Here is a 22,624-nt window from a genome sequence, read left to right as displayed (position 1 = left end):
CCGACATCAGCCCGTCTCCATGGTGACGTCCATGTCGAGTTTTTGAATTTCTGCTCACGTCTGATTGGTCGGCTGTTTGTAAGTGTTGTAGGATGTAACTCGTATCTCCCATAATAACCTGAACTCGCTCCACTCACACCTCAACTCTTCTTCTTCTTCCTCTTCCAGTGTTAATATGTCACATACTCAAAAAACACATTTTAGTGTGAAATCAGGCCACCGGGGGCGGGGTGTACAAGACTGACCTGTTGTCATGGTAACGGCTGACATGTTGTGATGCTGATGGTGAAGGTCTGACTCTGAGTTTCAAACTGTTGATGAAGCAGAAGGAGAGTTTGAGCTGCGGTGTGAACGCAGCCCGGTGTGTGTGAAGAGCAGACACCTGGGGGAGAGGACCAGGTGTGTGTGTGTGTGTGTGTGTGTGTGTGTGTGTGTGTGTGTGTGTGTGTGCGTGCAGGGTTATAGTGAGGACACACACACACACACACACACACACACACACACACACACACACGGCAGTGCTGCTTGTTTATTCATAAAGTGATGGCAGTGAAGGACCTTGGCTGCTGGACGTGTAATTACCACGAGGCAAACACACACACATTTGTGCTTCAATACTCGTGAGGACCTTCATTGACAGAATGCATCCCATAGCCCCCCAAAAATAACTCTTAACTTTAAATGTTATTGTCTAAACCCTCGAACAGCCCTCTCTTTTTCCAAAACTTTTATCACTTTCCAAAACTCGTCCTCATGGTGTAGACTTAAACTGGTCCTCACAAAGATAGAAAGATAATATACACACATGAAAACATTTTTACTCTCTCACTTTTCTTTAATTTCATGCTGAAATCAGAAATCAAACTCTGTCACCTGTCGCCGGGCGGTTTTACTCTTTGTCTCGTCCTGCTGGGAGTTTGTCTCAGCCGGTGTGAAGGAAGGAAGGAAGGAAGGAAGGAAGGAAGGAAGGAAGCAAGGAAAGAAGGAAGGAATGATTGACAGGCTGGATTATAGATGACCTTGTTGCTGAGGGTCATTTTCTCCAAAATGATGATAATAATAATAATAATTATAATAAATAATAATAACAATAATAATAGTCTCCTCTGATGGAGTTCAACATGTCTTAAAAATCTGAATGATACACTCTTTATTTTAGATATTTCATTAATAGTAATATTGTTAATATTGTAAAACACCATCTCAGGTTGTGTGGAAATATTTAGTTTTACATTTGATTATTATATTACAACGTTATTTTGTTAAAAATTATATTAATATAGATATTTTAAAAAGATGTCAACGCACAGCCACAGCCTTTGAAACTGACTTTATTGTTTTAATTATTATTTTTCTCCTTCTGCTCGTAGAAAAGATTCACATCTATTTTCAGTTGAATAATCAAAGTGATCAAAAGGTTGATTTTTCTCTTTGCTTTAGGTTTATATATATATATATATATATATTTATATATATATATATATATATATGTATATATGTTTGAATTTGCCGACGTTATAAGGACAAGTTGAATTTATATGTTTTTTTCTTATGTACAGTTTTAGTTTTTTATATTTCAATATGACAAACATCACAGGAAACAGTTTGACATATGAAGTATATAAAATATTTTACAGCTTTCAAGTTAATTATTTTCTTACCTTTATGTTCTTTTACACAGTAATTCTGTGATAATAAACAGCCTGACGTGTTTGTGTCGAGGCCTTCGTGGAGTCAGTGCTGACACGCTCACACAGACTGCTGTAGTGTCCGCTGGTTGCCTCTAGATGGCGCCTCAGGCTGCTTTTCTGACAGCGCTGAGTTCAGTTCAGCATCCAGGTTTTATTTAATTAAACAAACGGCTTCAATCTGCAGAAAAGTCTGATGTCATGACAGCTAGTTAAAAACATAAGAAACACTCAGATGATCTTGTAGAAATGATATTATGGTGAGAAAACTATGGTCCTTCATAAAGTGTGTATATTTAGATTTTTATCTAACGGTGTAATTACTTTACTCGTTGCCTTGAAGTGTGACACCTGGTGTGTTCTGATTACCTTAGCTGTAAAACAAAATGACACTAGAGCAAGTGTGTTTGCACGTCATCATATCTGGTTTCTGAATACGCCGTCGTCCTGTTAACATGTTACCTGAACTATGAATCTGTGGCCTGCAGTGAACACCTGATCCAGGTTTCGGATCTCTGCCGTGTGGGCTGATGCCTCCTTAACTTGAGTTATGTGTTAATTTATCAGTAAAACAAAGTGAAAGTCTGAAACATGTCCGTCTTCATCACAGAGCAGTGACGCTCCAGTAAATGAACTAGAGCTGAGACGAGAAGTCTGAATCACATTTGCAGGGAGATAAGGAACCAGGTTTCTCATGTTGCATGTAAACATCACATCCTGACTAAAATCAAAACCAGGACCCAGACTGACCACCAGGACACTCACCGAGCTCACGGCAACAGATGTGATTCAGAGGAAGGACGAAAGTATTTAAACTCAGAATTAAAGATGTCAGCTTCATCCTGACTTAAAAACCCACATCTGAGGGTGAAATCTGATGCTTATCTTCAGTGTGGACGCAGCCCTCGTGTCTGATCTTAAATATGATGAAACTGTTTTCACCTGAGCTAAACACCAGAAACAGATTCTTCTCAGCGTGAATCAGCTCTGCTGTGAAGTCTCCGAGCCCTGTCGTGTTGAGAGAGAGAGTAATCCATGATAACACATTAGGATTATTGATCATATTGAAAACCCAATTTAATTGCTGTAATCTAATTACCTTCTCTTTGTCTTGACCTTCATTGCTGAGACGTTGTTTAGCCAACTAATAACGTGGAGCCGGAGCCTCAGATGTATTTGAGCGAAGTAAATCTGCAGATTGTCTTGTTAAATCACGCCGGCCGTCCTTCTATTAACATAAAAGCTTCTGTTCATTAACCTCAGACGACTCGCAGCTCTGCGCCTGCAGCCCTGGAGGACTGAAAACCTGCAGAAGAAGAGATCAGCTGAGGTCAACACAAGTCTGCCAGATTTATTTAGAGAGGGCCTCTAACAAACAGGTGCTTCACAAGACAAACTTCACGTTTGAAGATAAATCTAATTTACTGGCAGGCTTCTTACATAAATGAATTAGAATGGAGAATAATTAAGGAGTCAACGTGGAGAAACGAATACAGGCTGAAAGTTTTGCTGCAAAATGGATTCAAATTTTCACTGAAAAACTCTGAGACAAGTTTATAAACTGTGCCAGATTTTAATCTTTTCAGATACATCTGTGACTTAGAAGGAACCAAACTTAATAGTTCATATTAACGTTCTTATTCCATCCAATATCAACTCTCACCAACGCGCTCGCTGTCGTCCGTCTCGTCCCCTCTCAGCTGACCGGCTCCGCTGTCGGCGCCATTAGCTTCAACAATCTGAGACCGTGAGGAGAGAGACAGACTGATGAAGTCATCAGGGACTCAAGAGAGACCCATTAAAACAGACTGGTCCAAATCTGTGAAACACTTTCAGTCCAAAAACACTGGTTCCTACTTTTCCCATAATGCAACTGGATAGAGTCTTTTATCAGAGCCTCCCTGCAAATGGCCACCTCTTTCAAACTCCTCACCTCCAGTTTGACTGTCTCCCTGATGACATCACTGTGACATCATCAGGGTTGTTTTCTCCTCCAGAGGCCACAAGGTCCATTTAGTAGCCGTCCTGGAGCTTTTGATCGTATCTCACGTTCTTCATCAGCACACGGAGTTTGATGGATGAGAAGTCCTTGATGTGTTTACAAAATTGGAAATTCGACTTTTTTAAAAATTCACAGCAAGATGTCAAAGTTCACCTGCAGAGGAAGTCGAAAGCTCCAGAACAACTACTAAATGGACCTTGTGGTGGGATTGTTTAGTTACCTGCTGTTTGCAATCACAGTGATAAACGTTAACACTGGTTTTAATGCTTCCATGTGAAGCTGAGCGGCCACATTACAGCGTAGTGAGACTCTGTGAGGCTTGATGCTGCGTCCGATCTTCACCCTCAAACCCACTCTGTGTCAGTGAAGGTGTCAGGATCACTTCTCAGCAGGTGTCAGCGGCAGACTTCAGGTGTATCAGCAGCTGCTCGATCTGCATCTGAAACCTCCGCCGGTGCCTCCCGGTCGCTCCGCTGCAGAGCTTCAGCTTCCCCCGAATATCTGCACCGACAGCAGTTTGTTTTCTCTCGCTTCACACGCACACGCACGGCCATCGCAGCACACGCACGGCCATCGCAGCGCAGCACTCATCAAAAGTCCATGCGGGGGAAAGAGCCATGTGCAGCGCCCATAAATCAGCAGCAGCCGCGGCCGGTGCACCGACTCCGCTCCGCTGCGCTCCCCTCCTCTGAGCGTCCCGTCCGGCCGGGAGGGAGCGCTCCCCGCCGCCCGCTGCAGGATGCACGCAGCGCTGCAGGGCTGTAGCTGCTCCCCACCGCACGGAGCAGGCTGATCTGCTGCTGCCGTGCTGTACCGGGTCACACCGAGCTGAACCGGGTTATGTGGATCCAGCGGGACAGGAAGAAGAGGAGGAGGAGAGGGGGGGTTGGGGGGTGGGGGAAGGACGGCGGAGCAAAACAAACAAACAAATAAATAAACAAACAAGAGGCGACTGAACTGATGCAACTTCTGTAAAGTCTGTGACCCGAGCCGAGCCGAGCCGAACCAAACAAACAGGCGAGCTGAGCCGAGCCAAGACTGCAGTCAAACATTTGTGTTTTTTCTCTGGATCTTTATCCGACATCTTCTCTCAGAGTTTTATTCTAATAAGTGATTCTGCTGCTGGAGGAGCCACGTGACTCAGCCCGAGCAAAGTTTCTCACCTGCTCTTACAATGGTACGCAAGTATGAGCGTCTCCAACTCTGTTATATCTTTATTATATCTTTATTATATCTCAGTTATATCTTTATTATATCTCTGTTATATCTTTATTATATCTCTGTTATATCTCTGTTTTATCTTTATTATATCTCTGTTATATCTTTATTATATCTCTGTTATATCTTTATTATATCTCTGTTATATCTCTGTTTTATCTTTATTATATCTCAGTTATATCTCTAGTATACCTCTGTTATATCTTTATTATATCTCTGTTATATCTTTATTATATCTCTGTTATATCTCTGTTATATCTCTGTTATATCTTTATTATATCTCAGTTATATCTCTAGTATACCTCTGTTATATCTTTATTATATCTCTGTTATATCTTTATTATATCTCTGTTATATCTCTGTTATATCTCTGTTATATCTTTATTATATCTCTGTTATATCTCTGTTATATCTCTGTTATATCTTTATTATATCTCAGTTATATCTTTATTATATCTCTAGTATACCTCTGTTATATCTCTGTTATATCTCTGTTATATCTCTGTTATATCTTTATTATATCTCTGTTATATCTCTAGTATATCTTTATTATAACTATTATAATTCTCTAACGTCATCATCATATCTATATCAATATATCAATATATATCAATAGGCTACCTATTCAGAATCAGAATCAGAAATACTTTATTGATCCTGGGGGAAATTATACAATTTAGTATTAGCAGCATTAGTTGTAGTGTTAGTAATAATATTAATATTAGTATTAGTATTAGTATTAGTAACAGGCTACCTGATATTTTGTGACAGTGAACAAGCCGTTCTCGCGTGTACATGACAGCACTTATATCCTTTTTTTACCTTAATTTACCGTCCAATCAGACGCGGCTCTGACGTTCAAATTCTCCATTTCGTCCAATAAGAGCGAGGTTAAGGACAGTTGTGTGACGTGGCCGCTCCTGATTGGCTCTGCTGCAGATGGAGGCGGTGCAGTGGATCATATTCCGTAAAATAACGCTATAACAATTCTGTGTGTGTGTGTGTGTGTGTGTGTGTGTGTTGCACACAGTCAGGTTTATTGTGAATTGATTGTGTTTATTGCTGTAATATACCTAGCTACCATACCAGCTACTAAATTAAATTAGAAGAAATGTAATTCTACATTGTCATCCATATACTTAATAATACTGTAATATAATTTGTACATTAATATAATACTATAATATTCCTGAACAGAGTTTATTGTTGATTATGGACCTCCTGTGACGTTATCTCCCTGTTAGTTATTAATTATGACTTTAGATTACCTACAAAGTCTCCGCTCTACTTCTTGCTTAGTTTTTGGACTCTATCATACTTTCATCACCCATAATATATTGATGTAACATTCCCAGGTTGTATTTTCTTAGCTCTTACAATATTCCTAATATTCCCGGGATAATCTCTCTAATCCTCCTGTGTGGTTTTACCGGTCGGTTCTGTCAGTGGTTCATGGTGATATGAGATTTAATCTTTATAATAATATCTTAATCCCGGTAGGGATTTACAACATGTCCTGTGCTAATTAGTACAGTTTATTTAACTTCATCACATTTTTATCTCCCTGAATATCGATATAATATTCCTAGAAGGACTTGCAGTGCGTCTGCAGTGCTCAGAGGGAATTGAATTGTCCATAATGGTAATTTAATCTCTCATGATATTCCTATAATATTGCTGTGGGGGCTTCAGAGTCTCTGTGCAGAGTTTCTAATGCCTGGAGTTTTGTGTCGTATGGTATGTTTATAATGTGCTGATTTCAGAGACGGTGCCGTGGTGTTTTTACCTCCTGTAGTATCTCCGTAGTATTCCTGCTGTATCTCCATATAGAGTTTCACAGTGTGTCTGTGGTTCTTAGTGGTGATTTATGTTTCTGTTTGTGGAGTTTGATCTCCTCTTGTATCATCTGTAATGGTCCTATGGGGACAAGCAGAGCGTCCGTTTATAGAGGCTTTACTGAGTTTTATGGTATCTTCTATAGTATCTCCAAAGACTAATATTCCTCTTATATTGCTGTAAAGGCTTTTATAGAGTGTCTGTGGTTCTCAGGTGTGACTCTTTATATTGTTTTACATGTTTTCTGTGATATCTCTCGGCAAGTGTACCATTTAAAATTCCCATACAGCTGCTTAATCCGTCAACATCAAGTCACATCAACACTCCTTATGTCTTGATTTTCAACGTTTCATCACTTGTGAACATCTTCTAATAGTTATTTAAAGATCACCTACAGTATCGTGGTGCTGGATTTGGCTGCTCCTTCTTTCTGCATGTTTTACTGCAGCTGTCTGGATGTTATGTAGGGGGCGCTGTTAACTGTCTGCATTCACCTGCAGCTCTTCTCATCAGGAGTTTTAACACCTGCAGTGAACAGAGGAGCCTCAGTGTGAACACACTGACCTGCAGCACAGCAGACAGAAACCAACAACATCATCCGAGTGAAGCAGCAGACGCGTTCACATGTAAAGCTGTGAAGTGACAAATTTATATTTTCATTTCAGAGTGAAGCATTTATTCTTTTTTTCTCCTCTTTTAAAACCTCTAAACTGTACTGAAGTATTCTTACCTCTTATTATAATACTGCGTACATGTCGTTCTTCAGTAACTTTATACTTTAAAAGGGCCCAAACTTCAGAATGAGGATCCAGACTTTTGATGCTTTAGTACTTTCTAATATTTCTGTATTTTACTGGCATTTAAAATGCAGAACTTCAACCTTTTTCCCTCCAGTTAAAAGACGTAAATACTTTGTTCCAAGGCTAGTTTTATGTGCAGGACCCAACTTCAACTTCAAGTTCAGACGTTTCTTGTTTTTCCAAACTATAAAAAACACAGTTATAATGAAATATCATCTCACAAGGACCAGAACTGACCAAAGTAACACAGAACATAAAAAACAGAAAAGCTGCCTGTTGAGTAAAATAAAAATAAAATAACATGTACATGTCCAGTACACACATGTACTTCTACACATAGAAAGTAGAAATTACAAAGTAATGTCATATAACGTTGTTATTTCATGTAATCATGTCATGAAATAATAAAGTGAAGAATATCAGTCAGGAGGTCACGTGCTGCAGGTTTATATAAGACTAACGGAGCTGATTGGCAACATCTCAACATGATCTCACATGTGTCTCATTGATATTATATAAGTGTGTGTGTGTGTGTTATGTAAAGTTGATATGATCTGATTTAGGCTGATTTCTGCTCCAGCAGCCTCAGAAAGTGAGAATATTATTATTAATAATAATAATAATAATAATAATAATAATAATAATAATGGATGTCTGTGTCGGAGGCTTTAAACAGAGAGCTCCGTCGTTGAGAAAGTAATGAAAGTGTAATTAAAGTGTGTCCCTGCAGTGAGCGGATCCTGTCAGGTCCTTGTGGATCACATGGATCTGCTCTCTGACTGTCGGCTTCTTATTGACTTCACACTGAAGCGGCTGTTTGTGCAGCAGGGAGACTCTGAAAGGAGGCTTTAGGACGACAAATATCTGGTCAGAGCTGGTTGTCTTTCACACGCCGGGACAGTAACAGAGCCCGAGGAGTGGATGGCTGAGGGGCTGCGGGGCTGAGGGGCTGCGGGGGAGCGGAGCTGCGTGTTCAGCGCAGGAACAGAGAGGCGGTCGGTCGGCGAGTTACGATCCAAACTTGTGCAGAAACACGCGGAGCCACAACTCCACTGATCCCCAGACACCGGGTCCGCGAACTATAAAGCCACATGTTGTCTCCCGCTGCCCGCAGGACCCTGTCCGTTTTTATTAAAACGTTTGCGGAGAAATTTCCACCGCTTGTATTCTAATCAATACCGATCAATAAGCTCTCAGTCTGATCAGTTTCATCTCGATATTCTCCTGAGCGGCGGGATCCCGGAGCACAGAGCAACTCTGCTGCACTCTCTCACACACACACACACACACACACACACACACACACACACACACACACACACACGCGCAGCGGCGGCGGCATCACCACCGGATTCTACTTGTGAAACTGCGCGCGTGGGATCGATGGTTTTCTTTCTGATCGATAAGCAGAGTGTGTGATCAGTTTCGGCTCTGCAGGGTCAGTGCGCACAGTCCGACGCAGTCCGGCGGCGGAGAGCGTGGAGGTCCCGGAGCTCGGAGCAGCAGACAGGCTGGGTAGAGGAGCGGAGAGAAGGTGGCGCTCCTCTCTGCGTCCGGGACAACACACCGACTCTCTCTCTCCCTCTCTCTCTTCTTTACCGTCTCCTCCTGTTGGAGATAAATTAACGGAAAGCAGCTGTCGGTGGTTTTAGAGGCGAGGCGGCCGTCTGGCAGCTCAGGGATCCCGTTTTGCCTTTTTCTTTCTTCCTCGTCAGATCTCTTTTCTCGGGACTCCGCCGACACCGCTGCTGCTGCTGCTGCACCGCGCCCTCCGTCCCGAGCACCGAGGAGCCGCACCGCCGCACGCCGGCCACAGCGCACCGCAGGACGGATAGACATGTTGCCGAGGTCCGCCTGTCGCCGCGGATCTCCGGCGGTTTGAAATGCACTTTCGGGACGTTTTGGAGATTTGCACCGTCCACCACCGGCCGCTCTCGCCTCACCCCGCAGCACCGACACCACACCGGGCTTCCCTGTGATTTTTTAAAAATTTTCAGTTTTTCTAACGGGACTTTTCTCTTGTTGCTGGAGATGTTCTTCGTGTCTGGGCTGAAAGTTGTGCGCTCCCCGGCGGAGGGCCTCTAACAGGTCCGGACAGTACATGTAACCCGAGGCGGGTCAAAGTTCAGCCCTGGTTGGAAATGTGAAAGCGAAGGGGGCAAAAGGAGGGCTCTATTTCCCCCTCTCTCACTCTCTCACTCCTTCTTTTTTTTCTGTTCTTTCCTTTTTTTCCACACACATACACTACACAGTGCGCACGCACGCGCACACACACTGGCTGGAGTTACAGTAACCCACACACACACATAAACACACACACACACACACACACACACACACACACCTTCCAGATCTAAGATTAGATCCGACAGATATGTATTCTCCGCTATGTTTAACACAGGTGAGTCTGCTTTCAAAACTTTAAAAAACGCTCTTAACGTGGTTTCTTTGCAGCGGAGCTCGGCCCGAGCTCTCCTACACACTGTTTACTGTACACTCAGGACTGTATAGACTCTATAGACTGTTCCCTATAGTCTGCAGACCGCAGCTTCTCTTCTGACTCTGGAGCTGCCGTCTTCTCTCCGCTGCGGGCAGCACATGGCGGACGGCGCCTCCGAAGTTCCTGCATTCAGTCTTTTAGTGTGAGCGATCGTTTCTGTCGTCCACACGTTAGTCGGCAACTTTCCGCGCACAATCTGTGTGTTTCTGAGTTGTTTCTGAGGAGGTTCGAGCCGCTGGTTCTGTGTGTTTCTCTGCGGGCTGCACGCACACTCTGTCCCGGCTGCTCCTCTGACTGAAGCCCCCGCTCAGGCTCCCGCTGCCCGGCCAGGCTGACCGGAGCTCCGGCTCACAGTTTGGGGCGGGGGGGTCGGTTTTCATGCAGGAGGTTTCCGTCTTTACGTCCCCTCTGAAGTTTGAATGCCATAATTTGCGCAAACGTAACCACAGCCGTAATTTGGACGCGTAAACTTGCCGGTTCTTCCTGTTTTGGCCAAACTTTCCAGCTGTGGCTGCAGCTGCAGAGACAGAGACGGGCACGTATTTATTTTTTATAGCTGTGATGGTTTATGACACAGGTTGTTTCTGGGCTCCGGGTGCCGACGAGGCTTCATATTTGTGCATAAATAAGTGAGTGTGTGTAACCTGACGCAGGATCAGCTCAGAGTCTGGCAGCTGCGGCGGCTTCGGTGCTTCTCCCGGCCGCTTGTGTTGAACACTGCAGGTTGAGCCTCGTCTGTAAAATCACAGTGAATTTCATCATTAATTGCTTCCTTCCTGCTGCTGCTCGGGCCTCACAGAGGAACCTCAGGCCTGACAGAAATATGTGTCTCTGCAGAACCCCCCCCCAAATGTTTGTGTCAGAGGTGACCCGAGGTGACAGCAGACCTGCAGCGAGCAGAAAACATCAGAATGTGGTTTCACTCCCACTGACGACGATTTAAATCCCACATCTGAATAAATCCACCTCGCACATTTATCCATCAGTAACTTAAATTTGACCTCATTTTCCTTTTCTCTGCCGCAGTGTTGTGTTCAGGGTCAGAGGTTAGAAAAGGATTTAAGAGCTTTTTTTTGGGTGTGACCTCATGCAGGTTTTGGCTGCAGACTTTGGTTTCCTCTTGTAGGAATTATCGTCTTAATCTCCTGAAATTAACCACAGCTTCCTACCTACAGAATTTCAATTTCAATCTTAAAACAGAACAAATCACACAGAATTACATTTAAATATTTTGTATTTCAGCATCTGACACATATTTTACTGCAGCAATTATTTGAAATATATTTTATTTCAAGAATTGGCTTGAAATGAAATTAGGAGTTCTTTATTATTTATTACTGAAATGAATTTCTTCTTTAGAATCCAGCAACTAGATAATTCACTGACATTTAATTCTAACAATTTATAAATCAGTGGCTTCATTGATCCTGGCTGTAAATAAACAGGACGTTCAGTATCACAGTGAGGAGATACTTCAGTAATCGTGTATTTGTGTTTTAATCTGCTGCTTCGATGTTTTTCTGTCGCAGCTCTTCAGCTTCGGTGAATCCAGAATTCTCCACAAAAAAATGATTTGGCATCTTGATTTTCTGGTTGAAGCTGATTTTCTTTTGAGACGCGTTTGAAGACGATTTGAAACTGCAGGAATGAACACGAGCTTTAACGTTTAATCTGATTATCAGGCAGTAAAACCAACAACCAGCAGACAGAGTCCTCACCGACTGTCGGTTTTATAAATCCTGCTCAGCAAACCGTTGAAAAAATGTGTTTTAGTGGTTTGAACAGACGTGTTTGCTGGTTTTTAGTGGTATTTCTTACTGAGCAGATGGCTATTCTTTTTGCTTATTGATTTAATTATTTAATTGTCACTTTTTAAAAATTAATTTCTGATATTTTCCACCATTGAATGGAAGCGTGTTTGTGTTTGTATGTAAAGCTGCTCATGTGAAATCCAGTGACTCTTTTAATTGGTCCATACTGTAGAAACCTGCCTCCACCAAACACTGTGTTTTTGTTTGGCATCATAAAGCCCCAGTTTAATGATTAAAAAAATATCTATATATATATATATCTATATATAGAGATATATTGAAGTTGATATCAGTAACTGCTGATTTCTTGTTCAGGTTTAACATAAATTCATGTTTCTTTATCAGAAAACACAAATAAACTGTTTGGGATGTTAAACGTCGGAGGATTTCCTGCTGAAACGTCAGAAACAAAACAAAAATTTATCAAATCTGAAACATTAAATTTCAGTTACTGTCGGTGAAGCAAACGTTTGCTTTTTGCCCCCCCCCCCCAGCCAGCCAGCAGGGGGCGCCCTTAAACGAAACCTTTTATTAAAGTTTACTTAATAATTGAGCTTTTTACAGATGCACTTATTTATCGTGGCCTGAAGAACATTTGGGGATTTCGTGGCATTTTGACAAACTTAGATTATCGCAAACCGTACATTCGTGATACTGACGAAATCAGTTTATTTAAATGTTCTCAAATTAGTTTTTAGTTTAGTTCTTTTTATTGATTTTAAAGAAAAGGCAACAAGATGATCTTTAGGTCAGGAGTACAGAGGAGCGCTACTAGAGGACATGGTGTAAAAAACTGATGAATACAGAAATAAAATAAACACATTCAGAAGTGTTGGACTTTGTCAAAGAAGCCAACAGGAGATTCTGAATCTGAACGGGCACTTTGTCCAGAAAAGATCCCACAACGAGATCTCGTCTTCCAAACTACGTGTGAATCTGCTGATCACAACACATTTAGATGTATTTGTTCAATAACCATAAACCAGGACCGAACTGTCCTGTGAGGACCAGGACAGGCTCACATGTAGATGTAGACCGGTTCCCTCCTCCACTCTGCGTCTCCAGCTCAGAGGATCCTTCGTGGTCGGAATGGAAAATGTCTGGTATTTATTTAAGGTGGTCACCATCTCCTGCTGAAATGTTCGGCCGTGTCTTTAGTTTTGAGTGAAGTTAGTTGTTTTGTGAGAGGGTCTCACAGGGACCTGGTCTGGCTCTGATCGGCTCCTCATGATGTCGTGCTCTGGCTGAATGTTTGTATGAATCTCCCTCGTCAGTGTGTTTTGTGTCGTTGAGGCTGCTGCCGTCCTCCTCCTCCTCCTCCTCCTCCTCCTGCATCACCAGCCGTTAACGGCGAGACCTCGGCGGCTCAGTCGGGCCTCGGCGGCGAGCCCCTGAGCCCGAGTGACACGCCGATAATTCCCTCAGTGTATTGGTGTGGGTGTCAATAGACGGGGAGGGAGGCCGGGAGGATTACCATTATTGCTCCCCTACATGACTGTGATGCGGGGGGTTGTTGTTACAGGCCGGTTATTTGGAGCCCATTACATCTGTCACCAAGGTGCAGAGGGGGAACGTGTAAGCCTCAGTCCGGCTCTCAGACTCCCCTCGCAGGTTTAGAAACGCTGATTTCCTCGGAGGGGAAGCGCTGAAAGAAAGAATGACCCCAAAAGAGACGAAGAAAGAACCCCGGGGGGCGCGTCACACGTCCGCCTCAAAACCTCTTCACCACGTTTTAACCAGGCGGCCTTTTATTCAAATGTGAGCTTCTTACAGCCGCAGGAGGAAAGAACCTGCCAGGCAGATGAGATGATTTTCACCTGCTCTTAATAAAAATGAGCTTAAATGAAATGTCATTTTCTCAACACAGATGCAGCCGTCTGTTTCTGCCTGCAGCTTTAAGATACAGACAAAATGACGGACTGACAATAAATTCCAGAAACAAGTGAACAAGACGGATTATCTCAGACCAACCGGCAGATGTGAAAAGAAATGACTTGTTCATAAAGAATTCCAGAGCTGAAGTGGAGAAAAACATCATATTTTGAGTTACGGAAGCTGGAAAATGCCTGTGGGGTGAGATAAGAACACAAATCAATATCTTAAAGATCATTTCCTTGATTTTTACCGCAGAGATCTGATTTGTTCTGTCTTATTTCTACACACTGGCACCAATTTCTAGAAAATTCCTGAAACAAAACGCAGAACAAGTTTGATTATTTGACCAGCGAGGTTGAATATGATCTCATTTTGAGAGCCAGAAGCAGGTTTTAGGTTCAACTATGAGACAAAATGACTCGTCGTTACAGAGTCCTAAAATGTTTTATTTTCCTAAAAGAAGCAACAAAAACAGGCCGAGATTATTTCACATTTCCAATACAAATCCGTTTTTAATAATAATTGTTTTGAATCTGGTGAAACAACAGAAGCTTCACGGAGAAGATTGATTATCTGACAAACGGCTGAATTTTCTTTTGTTTTAACAAACTGAAGCAGGTCGCAACAAAATGTCTGCAAGAAAATCTCCAACTAAAGGAGCCCTTAAATGTCATGTTTTCCTAGAAACAGCCGTTAGTTTGACATCACCTCATGTCTCCATATAAATCAGCTTGTATCAGTAGTTTTCTGGAATCATTTTCTTGACACGGATGCAGAAACAGGATTATTTTGTTTCAAGACACGTTTCAGAAAACATTCCTGAGTCGAGGGGAAGCTGAAAACAAGAGGGATTATCTCACCCCGCTGGCAGAAAGGCACGTTTTTTAAGGCTGAATATGAGACGAAGGGACTTGTTAAGTGGGATTTTGTTTGCGGCCGACAGACAAAGTGTGAAAAAGCGGCGGAGGAAGCGGCGGCGGAGGACGGTGTGAGCGGGTCAGGAAGCTGAAACGCTGCACTGGGCTGTGAGGAATGTTGGTATGTGGCTCCAACGAACATCCAGAGCCGACGAGCTGCAGATCCACTGTGGAATGTGTGTGTGTGTGTGTGTGTGTGTGTGGAGACGAGGCTGAACACATCATCCGTCCAGCAGCCGCTCGTCGTCCTAATAACTGCCCGAGGACACACACAAACAGAAACACATCTCACTCCGAACAGAAACCACAAATAACAAAAGGCTGCGTTCTCGGCCGTCCTGGAGTGAGATTTCAGAGCTCAGAAAGCGGCTGCAGGTTGGCTGCAGAGCGGCTGGAGGCGCTTTTGGAGACAAACCCGTTCTCCTGGACCGTCTCCAAGAAGAAACAATGTGCTGTATTCAGACCCCTTGACAAGGGAGGGTGAACAATGTTATATAAAAAAAAGCAATGCAGCTGGCGCTCTAATGCACAGCCTGTAGATATAGTTTCCTCCTCCGAGCTGGAGGTTTAATCTGACATCAAGAATTTCTGACACCACAGCTGGAAAAAACTCCTCCTGAACTTCCTGTATTTTTTTAAAATATTTGACCCAGAAGCTCAAATTCAACAAAAAAGGTTATTTGACAAAATAAAAGATCATCAAAATGAGTGAAATGTCAGATGTTCTACATTTCTCTTCATGTTCAGACTCAAAGCAGCAGTGAAGGCTTCTACTAGCAAGTAACTGTGTGTGTATCACAGCCTGAAATGTCTTATTATTATTATTATTATTATTATTAAGACACATCAGTGAGCCTCATTGTGTCACATGTTCCTTCATCACCATGAACACACACACTGTAGTTTATCTACCCACACACACCGTCCTGCTGCCCCAAATACTCACTAGAGCACCACATGTGGATTCATCCGCCACTGAAAATAGTCCCCAACAAATGACAGCTGAGAGCCACAGACAGGAAGTGAGACAGGAAGTGAGACGGACTGACAGGTTGATGGTTTGAGTCTGAACATGAGGTTTGTTGACATGGAGAAAGATTTAAATACCACCAGATTGATCCTTTAACTCAGCCGGTAACAAATACAATCGTCATCTTTCTTTGTCAGGTTTTGACAAGTGCGAAACAATTCAACCTGCCTCCAATACAGATCATGAATCTCCCAGGTGTCTTGAAAAAGACACAATGAGGTGGATCTCTGCTCTAGAATCAAATAAAACATTTAGATTTGTGTTGGAAACATGTGAAAGTGTGTCGGTGCAGGAGGAGCATCTGTTCCTGCAGTCAGTCCGCTTGTTTCAGATGGACTCAGTTACTGAGCCACTTGATTACGCTTCTTGCAGTGAAAACATTTGCAAAGTGTTTTCACAAAACCAATTAAAATTTTTCTTGACTGCAGCGAACAGCTGAAACACGTCGGTTTTCTGTAGAAACACGTTGAAATGTTGTTGCTGCAACTGGCTGGATTTTAGTTTTCACTTTAGTCTGAAGAAGTTTTTAGGACACGAATTCTCTTCAAGAGTTTTCCAGATAAAAGTTTCAATCTTAACAACTCATAAGTGACTTGATGAGGACATTTTGCAGTTTGCATACACACATGCAGTGTGTGTGTGTGTGTGTGTGTGTGTGTGTGTAGCTCATAATGAAGTATCCACATGCCCCCCCCCCCCCCCCCCCCCCCCCCCCAGTCGGAGGCATTTGCACGTATCAAGATGTGTGTGAGCCTCTTTGATCTATGAATAGTCGAGTGTTTTTTTTCAATACGTGGCTCAGGAGGAGGAGGAGGAGGGCCTCCAGCCTCCCTCCTCCTCGTCTCCCCCCTCTGACGGGGCTCCCCCCTCCACCCCGTCCTGCTCAGTAACCCTCTGAGGGGTTTTATCCAAATAAGAAATGTTCCATGAAGCTGTTTTCTGTCCGTCTGTGTTTCTTTTCTCAGTGATGCAACTGTTTTTCTGTCTGAGTTTAGACAAACGGACTCAGAAACAGAAACATATTCGTGGGGCTGCGACTCATGAACCGATGTTACTGCTGAAGTATTATAGATGCATTCATCTAGACCGTCTGTCCCGGCAGCCATTGTTTTCCATTCATTTCAAATGCTGTGAATCTGTTTCAGAGACTTGAAGACTTCTTATTTTATAGTTGTTGTTTCCAGATTTTATTTAGTTCTTGTCCGGCTGCTTGTCTTTAGCCAACATTTAACATTTGACAGCTTTGACTTATTTCGTTAAATGAAAACTTTCGGTGTCGGTACTGAAACTCTTATAATCTGATATCTAATGTGACTCGTTCTCCAGTTCGAGTCTCTTCTAGCTTTTCTAGAAAATGTGTTAAGAGAGAAATGAATTAAAAGTGAATGATCTCACGCTGACAGGAAGTTTCTCTGAACTTGAGACTAAATAGTCTGAGTTCAGCTCAGAGAGGATGAGTGTGAATTTAAAAATGTTTTACAGAAAGCTGCTCGCCCCAGCGGCCTCTGAGTTAATGGAGACTCAACAAGTCTCTGCTGTCGTGTCCCCACCTGTAGCTCCTCTGGTAGCTTGAAGTCCTGGTTGTTCTCCAGCAGTTCAGATGTGTTTGTATTTGTTTCTGTTTCTCTTGTTTGTGTGTTGTGACTTCGAGCAGTAAAGAGTTCATTTCCTGGCTCAGGCCGGTCTGGATAAGCCTGGTTTTGTGGTGGGTTTTGGGGTTGGAGGAGGTGGGAGGAGAGCAGGTGTAACTAACCCCAAATTGGGTCTAATCCACGACATGCCGTCAAACCACATTCCCACTCTAATAACTGCGCCGCTCTCATCAGCCAGAAGCCACATAATGCACCTTTAATCCTCCACATGATGTGATCTGAGCTCACTGTTGTTGTTTGTGTTTGAGGCGCTTTGGGCTTCACTCCGCTCGGCTGCTGCTGGTTGGTCGGTTGGTGTGATTTTGGTTGGTTGGTGTGTTTTTTCGGGGCTGGCAGACCCCCACAGACCCCCACAGACCCCCACAGACCCACATTCCTGCCTGAGGCGAGACTGAAGCGACACTGAGGAGTCTGTGTGGCCCAGAGAGAGAGAGACGCTGCTGCAGCCTGAAAGCCAGCAGACAAACTCCACCTCCTCTTTATCTCCTTTTACTGAGACGCTGAGGAGGCGCAGGGATCAGCCAGCTGATCGCTGACTGTTTGTGTCCTACGTTCTTCTTCGCTCCTTCCTTTTCTACTTTCCTTCTTTCCTTCGTTGTTTCCTTCTTTCTTTCCTCCTCTCCTAAACGCCTCTATTCGTTTTACTTTCCTTCTGTCTGTTTCTTTCTCTTCTTCTTTTTTCCTTCATTCCTTGTTTGCTACTTTCTTTCCCTCCTTCTTTGTTTTCTTCTTCTTTGTTTCCTTGTGTACTTCCATCTTCCCTGGCTTCTCTTGATCTTTCCTTCCCTCTCTCCTCCCTCTCTCCTTCTCTTCCTCCACTGATCTTAAAGCACTATCGGATCATTTTGGGAGCCTTGTGGCCATTTTGCTGCCGTGCAGAAATGTGTCATTTTGTGACGTGTATAAATGATTTCACCACCATCTTTTAAGAGTTTTCAACTTCGTCAATGTATAATTAATTGTTGTTAAGTGTGTTCAAACATGATTTTAAAATCTAGTGGGGATCCACACATTTCCAAAGATGCTTTTGATAGTGGAGGACGTTCAATGCGCGAAGGATCCTAATTGTTTAATGTGTCAGAGTGGAATGAGATGGTCTTTGTATTCATTGTTGCTCCCTCACCTTCTCACCACGTCTCTCCTCTGTCCCTCAGGATGAATTCCATCCTTTCATCGAAGCCCTGCTGCCCCACGTCCGGGCCTTCGCCTACACATGGTTCAACCTGCAGGCCCGCAAGAGGAAGTACTTCAAGAAGCACGAGAAGCGCATGTCCAAGGAGGAGGAGCGCGCCGTGAAGGACGAGCTGCTGGGCGAGAAGCCCGAGGTCAAACAGAAGTGGGCGTCGCGCCTCCTGGCCAAACTGCGCAAGGACATCCGGCCCGAGTTCAGGGAGGACTTTGTGCTGACGGTGACGGGGAAGAAGGCGCCGTGCTGCGTGCTGTCCAACCCCGACCAGAAGGGCAAGATGAGGAGGATCGACTGCCTGCGCCAGGCGGACAAAGTGTGGAGGCTGGACCTGGTCATGGTGATTTTATTCAAAGGGATTCCCCTCGAAAGTACTGACGGGGAGAGGCTGGTAAAGTCTCCTCAGTGTTCGAACCCCACCCTGTGCGTGCAGCCGCATCACATTGGAGTTTCAGTCAAGGAGCTGGATCTGTACCTGGCCTACTTCGTACACGCAGGTCAGTCCCCGAGTCTCTTCTTCCTGTGTGTTTGAGTGTGTGTGAAGTGATGCTGAGCAGCTTGTTGTCGGTCAGCAGAACACGATGAACACGTCTGACCATCACACCAACAACACACAACATGTGAAGCTCCTGTTGTTTGATTCCACAGGATCAGATCACTGCAGCTGCTTTGGCCTCTGGCTTCAGATCAGTTCTCTGTTTATGAGGTTGCACTTCAGAGTTCTTCCTTAATAGATTCTTAGTAAACCCAATAGTACGAGTCGAAGAGAAATAACAGTTTCCTGTGAGTTTCTGGATTAACTGAGTGTGAGCTGTCCCAGAACCAGGATTTTCAGACTCACTTCAATCCGATCCATCGATCACTTGGAGAAATGGTCGTCAGTTTGTCTGTTTCCAGATTCGGTCCGTTCTCCTGGAGGGACTCAAATGATTAAACTCATCAGTGAACTTTTGCGTGTTGATGAAACTTCACCTCGGCTCCTGTTTATCAGTTAGTTTGAGGATGAAACTGCGTCTCTGTCTCTGAGACAGACGTGTTATCTGCTGCAGACAGGCAGAGTCTCATCAGCGGTCAGTAAAGCAGAAGTCGGAGGGAAAAGAAACGTCTGCCAAAGCTCCTCACGCCGGCTGCCCCCTGAGCGGAGCAGCTCGGGGTGTTTGGGTGAAGCTGGCACACCTTTCAGGACGACTCGCTCGGTTAAAAAAAAAAACACAATTATCTCCGGAGCGATTGCTCAGCACGTTTCCTGATTTCCGGCTGATTCCACGGGAAAATAATTTGGCTGGTTGGAATATTTCTGCGTGCAGCAGCGAGCGGCGGCGGAGGCATGTAGATGTTTGGCAGGCGGTTTAAATACTTGGCACTGAGCTCAGTCTAAGTTTGTTGGAGTTTTCTTGACAAAGGAGGAAAAGCTTCCAGATAGTCGAGTAAAATGATTTTTCAGACTTTCCTACCTGATACTTAAACATGTCGTCTCTGTGATTGATTCCCTAGTTTCATTTTAAAACAAGTGAAAAATCGGAGAAAAAGTTTGAGGTCCATTTAGTGACATCTGGAGCTTTCACTCGTATCACATGATCATCAGCAGGTGCAGAAGCTGAGTCTTTGAACTTTTAAGCCACCGTGGACGAAGTCCTTGAAAGTGTTGACAGAAGTCCATCTACTGAAGAAGATCATGTGATATGATGAAAAGCTCCAGAACTGCTACTAAATGCCACAATTTTCCTTTCCTGTTTCAGGAGACAGGAAAAAAATCATTCTTCTGAAAACAACTTGATTTTTCACTTTTTTGAGAAAATATTCACTTTTAGTGTAAAATACAGACAGAACTGATTTGGATAAATTGGACATTTTTTACAGCGAACAAAATCTACAAACACGGTGTCGTGCAGAGATGTTTGAATGCTTTAGGAAGGATATTTGGGGGAAAGAGTGTTTTTAAATGCAGATGTTCCCTCAGTTCCCGTCGTGTTTTGGTGGAGGTGAAGTTTCAGCTGTGATCCGTCACAGACATAAACACTGTGGAAAGATCTCCGTCCCTGAACCTTAATTACAATCATTTCCTCTCGCAGACTGAAGCCTCTCTGAGCCCAAAGACTGCTCCCATTCTCCTCCTCTGCGTCCAGATAGCCTCCCAGTCCTCATGTGTGTGTTTTCACTCTGCGGTCGCAGCAATCAGCTGTGTGCAGGTTCACACTGAGCTCCCTTCAGTCCGCAGGAAAAACTCTGGAGGCTAAAACGCCTCCGACGCCGCTGCAGTCGAGGGCCTTTCAGCTCTGAGAGATTCTTGGCACAAAGTGAGAAACCCTGAGTGAGGTTTTGGTTTGAATAAACTCGCCTTAGTTCTCGTCATGTGCGACAGAAACACAGAGGGGCGTCATATGTGGTGATTCCTGAGAATATGTTTGTTTTAATTTTCTCTTTTGCAAAATGTGGGTTTTATATTTAAACAACAAGAGTTTTGAAGCCTTTTCTTCAGTGTTCAGGAGTTGGCAGCACTTTGTCTCTTTTGAATGAGATGAGAGGGAGAGGAGCTGCCCCCTCTTCCTCCCCCCTGGTCTGGGTGCAGGAGGATCAGGTTTCGTCCTGCCTCTTATTTAAGGCAGCGGAGCCTTTCTGGAGCGGCGGCGTTGATTAAAAGCCTTGTGAAGGCAGACTGACCTCAGGGCTGGCAGGGCCGGAGGCGGGGTCTGTCAGGGCAGCGGAGTCGGTAATTAAATTCATCCCCATACCACTGACTCAGGATGGGGGGGCGGCTGAAGACCAACAGTGTTGCCAGTAGAAACCGCAGCGCACTACCGACCATTTTATTATTTAATCCTCTGAGTGTTCAGCAGCTCGTCAGGATGTGGAAACCTCAAGACGTGAAACCTGAAGTAGATTTTAGTTTGTGAACAAGTTTGTTACTCTGGTGACCTGCAGCTGCAGCAGTCGTTTGTTCAGTTTTCCTGAACGTGTCTCGATCTCACGCGTGGTTTGACTATTACTGGTCTCCAGTGTTTGTTGTTGTTTGTATGAGAGAAAAATAAAAATAAATCGTTTTTAAAGAATGCAAAATGTATCCGCAAAACAATTTCTGCAATTAAAGCAGGAAGTGTTTTCATGGTTGTGTTCAGGCACTCACAGCTGCGGGTTCATGTTGATGAGAGATGGTTGTTTCCAGGACGCAGTGTAGAAGCAGCTCCTCATCGCACAGCAGCATGTAAATGCAACAGTTGTGTAACCAAGACGACTAAAAACGCTCCACTTTTCAACCAGATTGGGCGCAGATTGACCTGAAAGTGACTCAGTTGACACTCAGTTGAGTGAATCCAGCGTTCGCTGGTCCAGCTGGAGGTGAACAGCTGAACAGGAAGGAGCTGCTGGGCGTCTAACAGGTGGAGCTTTTCAAATTAACAGCCTCACTGCAGCCGCACAGGCAACAAGCCTCCATTCATACATCTGAGCAGTTGCTGAGAGTCTGGTGTGTGTGTGTGTGTGTGTGCGTGTCCTCAGGAACAAGTTGGAGGTCAAAGGTCACCCCCCCCCCCCATCCTCTCCTTCCTCTCACTGATTTATGAGCTCACTCACGGCGGCAGCAGCGGGTGTCACTATCACAGCAACGCTCAACGCGTGCTGAAAGGTCGTGACCCCTATCATCAGGCCGTTTAACCTCTAGGATAAACATCTCCCCCCTCATTAGCAGCCGCACACACAGAGCTCGGGGGTGTGGTCAGGGCTGGTTGGTGGTTGTGAGCGCGTGCGGCCGGTCGTGAACAAAAGGTGGAAAAAGGTCGACTCCGGCACTTTGTGGTGATTTAGAAGCAGCGCTGCCTGAAATAGAGATATTAACATGATTTACAGATGAGATAATATTTATGTGGGCAGTAAAGTAAATTAAACATAATTAGAGAGATGGAATCATAAAAGTTTGATAGAATGAGTTTTACATTAAAGTTAGTGGCTCTGCAGGAGACGATCCAGAGCCCGCTGACGTCTTCCTTCAGACGCACTCACTGTTCATTCAGATGTTTGGTTCTTGACGAGATTCAGAGACGAAGGAGCTGATTGGAGCGTTTAGGCTGAGAGGAGAAGGACGGTGATCTGAGTATACAGCACTCTTCTGGATC

The 22,624-nt window shown here is 44.0% G+C and overlaps 1 protein-coding gene across 1 annotated transcript in view; it reads left to right on the top strand.

Annotated features, from left to right (window-relative positions):
- nfia (nuclear factor I/A) overlaps positions 1 to 22,624 on the top strand; it is a 149,613-nt gene that overhangs the window by 34,010 nt on the left and 92,979 nt on the right. Inside the window, 1 exon segment of the mRNA XM_070908571.1 lies at positions 18,484 to 19,012. Coding sequence (XP_070764672.1) covers positions 18,484 to 19,012 — 529 coding nt within the window.

Source organism: Enoplosus armatus, chromosome 7, assembly GCF_043641665.1.
Source record: "Enoplosus armatus isolate fEnoArm2 chromosome 7, fEnoArm2.hap1, whole genome shotgun sequence".
Classification (NCBI taxonomy): domain Eukaryota; kingdom Metazoa; phylum Chordata; class Actinopteri; order Centrarchiformes; family Enoplosidae; genus Enoplosus; species Enoplosus armatus.
Note: the sequence above shows the minus strand (reverse complement) of the source record. Positions and strands in the feature narration are given on the sequence as shown.